This window comes from Polypterus senegalus, chromosome 5, assembly GCF_016835505.1.
Source record: "Polypterus senegalus isolate Bchr_013 chromosome 5, ASM1683550v1, whole genome shotgun sequence".
In the NCBI taxonomy this organism is placed as follows: Eukaryota; Metazoa; Chordata; class Cladistia; order Polypteriformes; family Polypteridae; genus Polypterus; species Polypterus senegalus.
The window spans coordinates 198,347,521-198,360,172 of NC_053158.1; the positions used below are offsets into that span (position 1 = coordinate 198,347,521).

The following is a 12,652-nucleotide window of genomic DNA, read 5'->3' on the forward strand; positions in this document are numbered from 1 at the left end:
ATACCTGGTAAAATCTAAGGTCCATCAAACCTATCAGGTCCAGAAAATGGCATTTAGAGAATGCCTCGCAATTTCACGTATTTTTGAAAAGAGTCACGTCCGTGTGATGAAAGGCTTGGACGATCGACTCCTGAATAGAATGTTCATTTTTCTGGTCAACAGCATTTTGTACAAAGGCTGGTGAAAAGGAAGAAAGATGTGGAAACCGCCAGAGTCTTGATGACCGGACTCCTGAGCCACGGTTTGTGGAAAACAGACAGTCGCTGCTGAACCAATCAGTCTCAAACAGACCCGTAGGCTGTGTCTGGCAGGGTCGGTCTGTACAACATCCCTGCCGGTACTTTTAGGTGCCGATCCGTTATTCTATCCGCAGAGCCGCCATCCAACACTTGCCCAGCTTCAGTGCCTTTGAAATGTTTCACCCAGGGTCCATCCGTTTGTTCAAGGGCCATGCCCGCATAATCCCATCCTTGGGTGATAGGTTCCAATCGGCCGGAGCCTCTGTAGGGTCGTCCACGGCCTCTTCTTGTTGCACGGCCTGAATGGCTCTCCCCCCTGCTAGGAACCCCGGAACATCATGAGCAGGTACAAAAATGTCAGGTACTGCGCGGTTCTCCAGGAAACTATCCGACCAATATAGATCACCAGGGGCAGATACGAGGCTCAGGCCCCTAGATCTGGGCAGTTGAAGGCATAAGATGGTCCGCCGAGAAGGCTGGTCTGCAGGCTAGCTGTTAGCGCAGAGTACTCGGAGTCGGGCACGATAGCCTCAGGTCAAAACAGGCCGTTGTAGGAGGCCGTCTGGTCCGTAGACCGTCGTGGCTGATCAGGAACATAGCCGAAGAGAGGCTGATTGTTAACCGTTCAAAACACGTCGTTGAAAACGTTTTTTTATACTCTTTGAAAAGCGACTCCGCCCACCGGTCTGATTGGTTCAGGAAACTGTCAAGAGTCTTTTGATGGATGTCTCTTATTCGGTCAGTGAAAGGTCCTTGGTATAAAAACCTAAGGTCTCGGGTTATGGTCGTTGTGAATAGTGAATACAGAACACACGCCGCACTCGTCCTATCTCATTTGAAAAACCCGAGTTGAATTTTGAACATCATGTCCTATGACCGTTAACCCTCGGACCCAGGCGCTAGATCTCCGTCATATGGACCATTACAGAGTAAAGATTAGAGAATCTTTTGCAGTCTCCATTACAAGATCCATAGCCCGCAGGAAGTTGGACAATGAAGTGAAGACCCTTTAGTTGGTCAGAATCATGGGGTTAGCGCCTAGGGTCATATTCTAAAATATCTTAGATTATATCTATTTAGTTAGCATGTCGGCACTGTTCATTTTCAACATAGGTGGTATATTTCCAAGACCAGGGCTTCTTGTCAAAAGGTTAAAATAAAACAGACATCCGAGATATTCCTATTGGAACAGCAACATTTTGTTATAGAGTGTAGAGGTTTGTCTTACATTCTAATTCTTAAAGCTCTATCAGACTATTGTTCATTTCAAAGCAAAATGCCAACAATCATTTTGTTTATAACTAAATTAAATAAACCTGATAAATAGATCCCGGTGCTCGATAATACTTAACCCTAATTGATATCATTAAATGATACTTCTGTGTTTTATTCAGATTTAATATTTTTAATTTGCCTTTTAAGTTTTATTTAAAAATGAACTCTTTAAGACACATTCAGACTATTCCGGACTGCGCATGTCAAAAAAGCTTATTATTTATTTCAAATGTTTTGATACATCACGGCAGTTTTCAAATTGTAATCACTCCACTTTTTCATGTGGTTATTTACTTTATTTATTCATTTTGGCACACATGTCCTTATCAGTCTAGTTCATATTCTAAACTCCAATATTTAATGTTCTTCCTGAATCAGGAGGAACACAAGCCTGACTTTTAGTGCCAGATAAGATTCTAACAATAACCGGCTCATGTTAATCAGCCTCATACTAGCAGATGTTCAATAATGTTTTCCCCAACTCTTTGCCATCCCGTGGAACTGCCTACATAGATGACCATTTAGCTGATAATATACCGCAGAACACGTAGGTTCTGTTGTAGTGTGTGAGCTTGGGGTGATCCGGTCTTAAGATGTTTTTAATCTCCTCTGTCACTTAGTATTTGTACATTTTAGTTTGTACTGTCTTATCTTTGTGATAGGGGCGAGTCAATGTTTCATTTTGGAATAATAATGTCTAGCGTAACTCTGCCCCTGACTATGATCCCTGCAAACCCAGGTCCTGTGACTCGTATTCAAGAAGATTGCAGACACTTGTTGACTCTTGGAATCCAGTTCAAACTTACGTCCCTTGACCCTGAATGCTACTAAAACCAAGGATGCCTTTTCACAAACAGAGGGAAAAGCAGTTTTCCATAACCCCCGTCCTATGTCACCTGGACTACCTAAAAGAAAGAATAAATCCTCATAGTTTTAGTAAAATTTTAATCCTTGTGCTAACGCCTATAATAGATATAATGTAACTATTCACTAAAAACATTTTCCATCCTGATTGGCCTAACGTGTCCAAAGCCTAATCCTCAGCCCTGCAGTGTATAGGCCCCTATAACCTCCTATAACCGTTCTTATTTTCAGGGTCTCATAACTGCTGTAAAATGGAAGGCTATTACCAAGCATTCACAGAATTTCTAAAACGCTGTATTATACAAAGACCCCTGAGTACCAAAGTGTTTATAACCTGTTGATGAAAATGCTGATTTAAAGTAAAGCCTGAACAAGATAACTGTTTTCTAATCATCATATAAAATGCTTAGTAAATAAAGAGAGACTAAATACAATTTATAACAAAATGGAACACCGATGGACGGCTGAATAAACAAGGGAATCTAACTTAGCTTGAAATGCCGCAGAGTGTTTTACCAATAAAACCCTACAACAGTGGTTCTCAAACTCTGGGCTGACCACGCTAGGCTAAGTAACAAAAAGGGGACTCAAGATGTGAAAAAAAGAAAACAAGAATCAAAATATGAAAAATACATCTATTGAACCCAAAACAAATTGACTTAAACTACCTTCTGATACAGAAAAATAAATATAGAGATAGATAAATGTCGATACAAGTAGGTATAATAAAATATGCAAATAAAGTGTCAGGAGAATAAAATATGATTTTTTCATGATTAGCAGGCCAAAGAACAGGCCATTTGAGAAAAATAATCGTACATTTGTGTTGTAAGCAGAATCTGAATGACTTGGGCGGCAAGAAAACATATAGGGTAAAAGATATCAGATGTCTCCGTTCCTTTAGGGACTTTATACTGGCTATTCTCATTTAAAAGGAGTACAGAAATTAAGTTCTGTGCTATGTTTGGGGTGGATGTGATCAGAAAGGCACTGATGGTTCCAAAGAACTCTTTGGAAACAAGGCTTTTTCTTATAACGTTTTAAAATCGGACTTTATAAAGATGCTTTTAGATGCTTTATTTTCTAAAGATGCTTTATTTTCATGTTAAAGCAACCGGTCCTTTTACTTGGCTACTGAACATGTATTTTGTTCACTAGCTTTAGTGTTTCATTAAGAATTACCCGAATATCTGATCATTAGTTTAAGAAGAAAGAGTAATTAGCTCTGCTATTTTGTGAGCTATACAAGCGTGCTGAGCGGTTGGCTCCCATTTACGAGGTCACTAGCATGAGCTAAAGCTGCTGATTTTAAAAACATGATTTTAGTTCGATGAACTTCGGAGGGGCAAAAAAGGGCTACTTACATCCCCTGCCTCTAGTTAAACCAGCACCCTCACTACGGCCTCCTGTGCATTCTTATAAATCTCCGTTTAAACTCACAAGTGTATTTACAGAGTCTTCCTTTGTCCAAAGGCTCCTAGGTGATAGAAATGAGCTCAGCAAAACACTAAAAATCACTGATCGCAGCAAATCCTAAAACACACGTGGAATCTGTCTCTCTTGTGCGGTGTGGGGTTACTTTTAAAAATATCTTCATTATATTATATATACAAAATGAATACCCAAACATGTTATATAGTGTAAGGGACGGCAGGCATGGGCCGGCATCTCGACATGTACAGGACCTTGTTCATTAGCCTGGGTGCAAGCCCCTATTAAAACCGAGGCCACAGAAGGAATAGAGAGCTTTTACAGGCAGAAGTGTTAAAAAGAGACACAAGGCGTTTGTAGCACGAGACTGCTCCATGTCTTTAAAGGTGATAATTCAAAGTTTAGGTTTGTACATGACATAATCCTAACAAATTCCTGAGACTAGCAGCCGGTGATCTCTCCGAGGGTCACCCAGTGGGGGTGGGTGCTCGAAACGGGCGGCCTCAGTTGTTTGCATGCGAACTCACAGAGTCCTTCCCCCGATTGAGGTGCTTGCAGAGCCTGACTTTACTTTCTGTGGGTAGAGAGAGAGAGCAGGGGTCGGCTAAAAGCTGACAGGGTCTGCCGCTTGGTCTTTCTCTCTGGGAAATCAGCTTCATTGCTAAAACTGTTTTTTACTGCAGAGTCTGTCACTGAGAAACCTGATTTAGCGGAAGTGTGAAACGGCCCCTGCTGGAACCATCAGCCCCTCCCTGAGCCATGCGGGCCGCTTGCTTCCACAACTGAAGATACCTGTATTTAAAATGTGGGGTGAGTTTGAAGAGAAAAGGGTTTGTTTTAGATCGATTGTTATACAAATTATATTAAGTATTATAATTACAAATTATACAGCCCAGGCTAGATTTTTTAGACGTCTCAAAAGTGATCTAAAAGGGAACTACGGTATATTATTTAACTAGGTGTGATTTTTAAAGGGCTGAACTAGTAGTTATCTCAAGCTTTACAAGCTAATCTTTAAAAATCCCTTAACTTTAAAAAATCCATCCGTCATGGGCAGAGGGTCTGCGCGGTGTTCACACTTTATTTTATTTTATGACACTGTGTATTTGACCTATAATCTTCTCTTGCCTGTCATGGAGCTCTGTCTAATTACCTGATGTTACAGGAATTGGGAAGTGATGAACTATTTTGGTAAGAATATGTTTTAAGGTCTACATAAGTAAGAGTATAAAGGGGAAAAGTGTCACCCTAGGGCCCTCCCATGACAAAACAAAAATCATAATTGGGCTTTTCTGTTTTAACTTTTAATTAAAAATAGTAAAATGATTTCTAATTATCATCTGTGTTAATAGAAATAATTTCATTTTTTGAGTAGACAGAAAATATCAAAATTTTGTGCTAGTGTAACAGTAAGTGCTTTTACATGCATGTACAAAACTGGGATAAGGTAGAAAACCTGCTTCCTTATAAACCTCCGTTTAAATGCACAAGTGTATTTAGAGAGGTTTCTTTTGTCAAAAGGCTCCTAGGTGATAGAAATGAGCTGAGCAAAAAAAAATAAAATTCATCACTGACCGCAGCAAATCCTAAAACACACGTGGAATCTGTCTCTCTTGTGCGGTGTGGGGTTACTTTTAAAAATAACTTCATTATATTACTCACACGCCTAAAATCACCCGGATTTTGGGTTACTATCCTGTATTAAAATAATTACATTTAGCGAAATGAATGAATGAAAACACCGTTACAGTAATTTCCTGGAGTCTGTCTCTAACCGGCTGTCCAAATGAGAGTTTATAAAGCAAAAATGTTTTGTTATCTCAACCTTTTAAAACAGGCTCCGTACAGAGAGAGGCCGTTTGAAAGAGTAGGCATTTCACAAGCGGGTCCCTTCTGCAAGTAGTTCAGAATACTTTTATTAGGTCAGAGTTACTGCACCACCGGCCTGCGCTTTAAAGCCACTCCTGAATATTCTCAATGGAGAGGGTCCCTAAGGTTAAGCTCTGTATATAAGAGAACATTTTTGATATCAGCCACCAATCAGCCCAGGCTAGATTTTTAGACGTCTCAAACGTGATTAAAAAGGAACTGCGGCATATTATTTAACTAGGTGTGATTTTTAAAGGGCTGAACTAGCAGTTATCTCAAGCTTTACAAGCTAATCTTTAAAAATCCCTTAACTTTAAAAGATCCATCCGTCATGGGCAGAGGGTCTGCGGTCTCGAGCCCGTGTCTGCGCTCAGAGAGAGAGAGAGAGACAGAGCACACAGGCCTGATTGCAAGGGGTCTGCTAAAAGCGGGCTGCTTGATTTCTTTTGAGAAACCGGCTCCATTGCTGGGAGTCTGTCACTGGGAACCTGACTCAATGTTGGTTGAGGAATTTCTGTGAGATGGAAAAGGATGGACCTGTAAGTGATAAAGCAAAGATGAGATAGATATTTTAATGGCGTGTTCATATTAAAATCATAGATAGAACCGAAGAAAATGCTTTGCTTTTTTATACAGCACTTTCAGAAGTGGCTGGGAAGTGGTGGGGAGCCCCGGGGGGCCCAGAAACAGGGTGCGATCACGCTGACTGACTCAGACCGTGTCTTTGATCTCACAATTTATCTGTGTGCGAGATGGAAAAAAAAAAGCAGCTTGACTTAGTTTGAAGCAAAGATGAGATGTTTTAATGGTGTGCTCATCTTAAAATCGTAGATAGAACAAAATGCTTAGCTTTTTAGGCTTTCAGCAGGGAAATGTGGGGGACTGGGAGGTGTGGGGGACCGGGAAGTGTGGGGCACCTATGGTTAAATGCGGCCTGACTCAGACCGTGTCTTTGATCTGACAGTTTGTTATCTGTGTGTGTGAGCTGGAAAATGCAGGTTTTTGAAGCCAAGATGATATATTTTCATGTCTTAAAATCGTAGATAGAACAAAATGCTTAGCTTTTTATATGGCCTTTCAGAACTGGCCGGTAAGTATGGGGGACTGGGAATTCTGGGGGGACCGGGCAGTGTGGGAGGCCGCCCATCATCCTCGGTCGGTGCTGGGGCGACTTTAGGCTGGTCTGAGCGGTCAGGACAGACCCCAGGGCCTGTCTGGGCTTGTGCCGGAGAAAGGGCGGGGGCCGAGGCATCCCCCGGGCATGTCTGAGCTGTTCAGGACAGGCCTCGGGCATGCCCGAGCTTGTCGAGGTAAAGGCTGTCACTTGCCCGGGCTTGTCTTTCGGGAGGGGGGCGATGGGGAGTTCAAGGAGGGGGTAGACATCCATCAAACTGCCCTTGACAGTTTCCTGGGCAGGCAGGTGGGTGTGGGGTGGGAGCGGTTCAAACAGGGGGCAGACATCCATCACACGGTCCGTTGACAGTTTATTTCTCCCGGCAGGTGCAATCCGGTTCAAACAGCGGTCAGGCCTCCGTCAAACGGACCCTTGACAGTTTATGGAACCAATCAGGGGCCGGGGGAGGGTTCAAGGAGGAGTCGGGGAGGGGACGGGAAGCCTTACACCAATCCGACGCCGGGGGGCGGTGCCAACGGGGCGGAGAGAGGTCACGTGGAGGGGCGGGGAATTCCGCGTGGCGTCATCAGGAGGCGACGGGGCGGGACTTCCGGTCTTGCATCAGCGGGCGGCACTTCCGTGTGACGCCAGAGGGGCGGGCTTAAAAGTCATTAATCATTATGATTGACAGCTCTAATTGCGATTTTGACACATACCCCCTGCCTATAACTACTGACCTTTTACGTTCTCTCGGCCACTCACACGAGCCCCATATGCATTGACATAACACCGTTAGTGCTGCCGCTGGTATGCCGTCAATGCCTGGGGCTTTTCGGTTGGCTAATTGCTTCATTGCCCATACGACTTTTTCCTTGAGAATATCTGGCTCCAGTTCCGGTGTCTCATTCTCCTCTACCGAAAAATTCTGATGTTCACTTTTTTGTAACTTCTCCTTGTATTCTTTCCACCGATCGCGTATTGCTTGCTGGTCCCGTCATTCCTGTCTGTGTGACTAATCCAATGTTAATTTCTTTTTGCAGCATATATGTGTCATCAGTGAAAAGGGAAAACTGAAGTACCGGATCTGACCGCCTCTCTGACGACGTCCACCTTTGACTACCGAAACACAGCAGAGGAAGACTGTGGACTACAGCCCAGCCTGTGTTATTCACGCCGCACTCCCCTGGCCCCCGTCTACGTGAATGACCACCACCCTCCTTTACTTTCGGTGTGTTTGGGTCCCACTTTTGTGCCGACTTAATCTTATGGGATTGTGGGGTTTGCTATAATGAATGGGATGACATTTTGTAGCAAATGTTCAAGATTGTCTGGTGTCTCACTGGTAAACGCCGCTACTTCATATGTCGACTAACGTTAAAAAGGAGTGTAGGTCCTGAGTTCTACAGTAGGAGGTGGTAATGAATAATCCTCAACCAACTGCTCAGCTTGGTACACTAGCATCCGATTATATCCTATTAACAATGGAGACCTCGGTTCAGTTCTTGTCCGGGTCACTCTCAGTGTGGAGAACATAAGAAATTTAACAAATGAGAGGAGGCCATGCAGTCCGTCGCGCTCATTTATTTAGCTAACAGCTAAGCTGTCCCCATTATCTCATCCTGATTCTTCTGAAAAGTAATCAAGGTTTCTGCTTCAACTCCATGAGTTGGTAGTTTGTTTCAGAGTCCCACACCGGGCCACCTCTCGCCAAACTAATCTTCTTGAGCAACGAATCTACCGCATTAGTATTTCTTATAGCAGCTTTCATTTGAATAATCAATATATAAAGAAGCAAACATCACTAACCAAGCAATCACCTTTTTAATGTCAAATACAAATGCTTTTTTTTTTTAAATAATCAACACTTGAGTGTGACCGTTAAGGGGTTTCTTCAGTCTCCATATTGCGTATCACAACAGCACATGTCTTCGTTTTCTGAAGGCGAAGTCATCTATGAGGTCATCCAGAGAACGTGTGTGGAGATGGGAAGAAACTGCCATGACAGCTGCTGTGCAGGGTCTGAGTTGATGCTGACGAGAGCCAAGCTGTTCTTACGTTCTTGTGCCATGGATGACCTCAAGTGCAGCGCCCTCCATAATGTTTGGGACAGAGACACATTTGTCAGTGATTTGCCCCTCCGCTCCACAGTTTAAAATTACAAATCAAACGATTCAGACACCGTGATTCAAGTGCACACTGCAGACTTTCATTTAAGGGGATTGGCAGTCATTTTAGTCACACAACACTTTTTCTATGCAGTCCCCCCTCATTTCAGGGCACCATAATGTTTGGCACACAGCAATGGCAGGTCTGTTAAAGCCATTGTCATATTTAGGACTTTATTATGTATTCCTCACATGTGGTGACTGCTTGAAGTCTGCCATTTATAGACCTGAGGGTCTTCTCTGGTGGTGTTCTGCCATGCAGCCATCTTCTGCTCCTGCTTGCTTTGAGGGGCTTGTCCTCTTAAGTTTTCTCTTCAGCACACCCTGAAGGCCTGCTCAGTTGGACTGAAATCAGGTGACTGGCTTGACCATTCCAGAATTTTTATTTTTATCATTGATAAACTTCTGTGTAGCCTCAGCAGTGTGTTTGGCTCATTTTCTTGTGTAGGATGAAGTGTCGTCCAGTGAGTTTGGAGGTCTTTACTGGAACTTGAGCAGATCAGATGTTTCTGCACACCTCAGAATTCACTGTGCCACTGGTATCAGCAGTTCCGTTATCAATGAAGTGAAGTGTGCCAGGACCTGTGGCAGTCCTACATGCCCAAGCCAGAACCTCACCGACACCATGTTTAACAGATGAGGTGGTCTGCTTTGGCTCTTGGGCAGTTCCTTTTCGTCTCCACACTTGCTTTCACCATCACTCTGATGAGGTTCTTCTTGTCTTGTCTATCCTTTTATTAGAATTCTGCAGGCTCTTTGAAGTCCTTTTCCTCAAATTGTAATCTGGCCATCCTGTGTTGTAGCTAACTAGTGGTTTGCACCTTGCAGTGTGCTCTCTGTGTTTCTGTTCATGAAGTCTTTTGCTGATAGTCATCTCTGACACACACACGTATCGGCCCCCTGAAGACTGTTTCTGGTCTGTCAGACTGGCACGTGGGGCTTTTTCATCACCATAGTAAGGATTGTTCTGTCCTCAGCAGTGGAGATCTTCCTTGGCCTATCTGCCCCTTTATGATTACTGAGCTCACCATTGTGTTCTTTCTTTCTTCTTCATGATATTCCAGACAGTTGATTTTGGTCATCCTGAGGTCTTCCTGATCTCTCCAGTATTTTAATTCATTTTTTTTTCCGCCTCATAAAGACTTTTTTGACTTTCATTGGCACAGCTCATGTTGAACAATAACAACTACAAACCCCAATGGGTAGAAGCAAGCCGAAGTATCTTACAAAGCCATGAAGCCCACTTCAGGAATCGCAAACACCTAAGATGCCAGTTGTCCCAAACATTATGGTGCATTGAAATGGAGGGCAGTGTAGAAAGTGTTGTCATTTCAACCTGCTTTGCCTGAAATGTCTGCAAATCCCCTTAAATGAAAGCCTGCAACGTCCACTTGAGTCACATCTGAATTGATTGATTTGTAAATTTAAACTGTGGGGTAAATCAAAGAAAAATGTGCTTTTATCCAAAACATTGTGGGGGGCAACGTACATCGTGATAAGGTATAAGTTTTGAAAAACTGGTAAATGGGAAGTTCTGCTGCAATCCGGAGGGCGAATCTTAGGTTTGGACTTTAATGGTATTTAATGGCAATGATTTACCGATTAATTTGTTTCCTTTATAAATGAAGTCCTAATTAATTTAATAATAATAATAATAAAGGTCTGGGGTATGAACGTATTGTTATGCTTTGTTACTTGGTATAGCCATGTACTTCTGACATATCAAAATTTATTTATAAAGCACAATTTTAAAACACCATAAGTGTAAAACCAATGTGCTGTACAATAAAATAAAAAATATATATAAGTAATAAATCAGTAAAACGAAGTACAAAAATGACATAAATACTAAAACAAGTTAAAAGAACCGATTAGAAGATCAACAATTTACAGAAAAACGATGGATATGAAAAAAAAATCAATCAACATTTATTTCTATAGCACATATTCATACAAAAAAATGTAGCTCAAAGTGCTTTACAAAATGAATAGAGAAATAGAAGACCCAATAAAAAATAAACATAAGTCAACATTAATTAACATAGAATAAGAGTAAGGTCCGATGGCCAGGGTGGACAGAAAAACAAAAACTCCAGGACGGCTGGAGAAAAAAAAAAATCTGTAGGGATTCCAGACCACGAGACCGCCTGACCAGTCCCCTCTGGGCAATCTACCTAACATAAGTCAAACAGTCCTCTTTGGATTTAGGGTTTTCATGGAAGGACCTGATGATGATGGTCACGTAGACTTCTGGCTTTCAGTCCATCATTGTTGGAGCATCATGAAGCTTTGAGTAGGTGGAGGTGGCGCAGGTCACCACCGCAAAGAAACCGGAAAAAGAAACAGAAGAGAGAGTAGGGGTCAGTATGGATTTTGGAGCCACTGTGAATAGTTATGAAGAATTGAACATACAGAGTATCAGGATTAAGTTAAAGTGAAGTTATAAAAAGGCCATGTTACAGTAATGTGTTTTCAGCAGTGTTTTAAAGTGCTCTACTGTATCAGCCTGGTGAATTCCTATTGGCAGGCTATTCCAGATTTTAGGTGCATAGCAGCAGAAGGCCGCCCGCCTCACCACTTCTTTTAAGTTTAGCTTTTGGAATTCTAACGAGACACTCATTTGAGGATCTAAGGTTACGATTTGGAATATAAGGTGTCAGACATTCTGATGTATAAGATGGGGCGAGATTATTTAAGGCTTTATAAACCATAAGCAGTATTTTAAAGTCAATCCTGAATGACACAGGCAACCAGTGTAGTGCCATCAAAACTGGAGAAATGTGTTCGGATTTTCTTTTCCCAGTTAGGATTCTAGCAGCTGCATTCTGCACTCGTTGCAAATGATTTATGTCTTTTTTGGGTAGTCCTTAATTAATTAAATTATTAATTAAATTTAATTAATGCATTCTTAATAAAATTGATACCAGAGTTGCTCATATACAGTTAAAAGCAATTGAAAACAAGCGTGTGTGTTAAGTCTAGATTTAAACATTTGAGTTGATGATGCTGACAGAGCGTTCGATAACTTAGGTGCTAGAACTGCAAAGGCACGATCAGCCCTTGTCTTCATCTTAGACTTTGGCACAGCCAACAATTGCTGTTGAGAGGAACGTAAAGAGCGGACTGGTGTGTATGGAGCCAGCAACTCGGCCAGATAGGATGGGGCAACACCATTGAACGACTTATAAACCAAAAGTAACATTTTAAAATGAATCCGAAATTCCAATGAATCAAGGCCAGAATTGGAGTAACACACACCACTTTCTGAGACCCAGTAAGAAAACGAGCAGCAGCAGCATTCTGAACCGAGAAAGATGAGATTTACCGATTCCAGAATGCGTGAGTCTCCTCTCCGTGCCCATGTGAATTTTCTTCTGGTGCTCTCAGGCAATCCCAGTATCTTAAGACACAAAGAAGACCCCGGCCCCCTGGCTGGGGTGAAGAAAATTATGCAGCTTATGGGGTACACTTCCTACCTGTACCCCCATTCTCCAGTTCACCGTGACGGCAGTGTGTTTCTAGGGTCAGTTGGTTAGTAGAGTGGGCAACATGAGTGACCTGACTGGATGTAGCATGAAGGTTGGTGTTAGGCGTTTCAGTTTTAGCAGCTGTCGTCATGAACACCACCAGGTCAAGAGTGTTTTGAAAAATGGGCCGGTAAGACAAAATAAAAAGACCCGTGACGTCATCCTGTG

At 42.4% G+C, this 12,652-nt stretch overlaps 1 protein-coding gene across 1 annotated transcript in view; it reads left to right on the top strand.

Moving 5' to 3' along the window:
• LOC120529797 (hypoxanthine-guanine phosphoribosyltransferase-like) overlaps positions 1-8,111 on the top strand; it is a 66,617-nt gene extending 58,506 nt beyond the window's left edge. Inside the window, exon 9 of the mRNA XM_039753937.1 lies at positions 7,833-8,111. Coding sequence (XP_039609871.1) covers positions 7,833-7,880 — 48 coding nt within the window. The 3' untranslated portion in view covers positions 7,881-8,111. The remainder of the gene's footprint in view (positions 1-7,832) is intronic.
• The last annotated feature ends 4,541 nt before the right edge of the window (positions 8,112-12,652 follow it).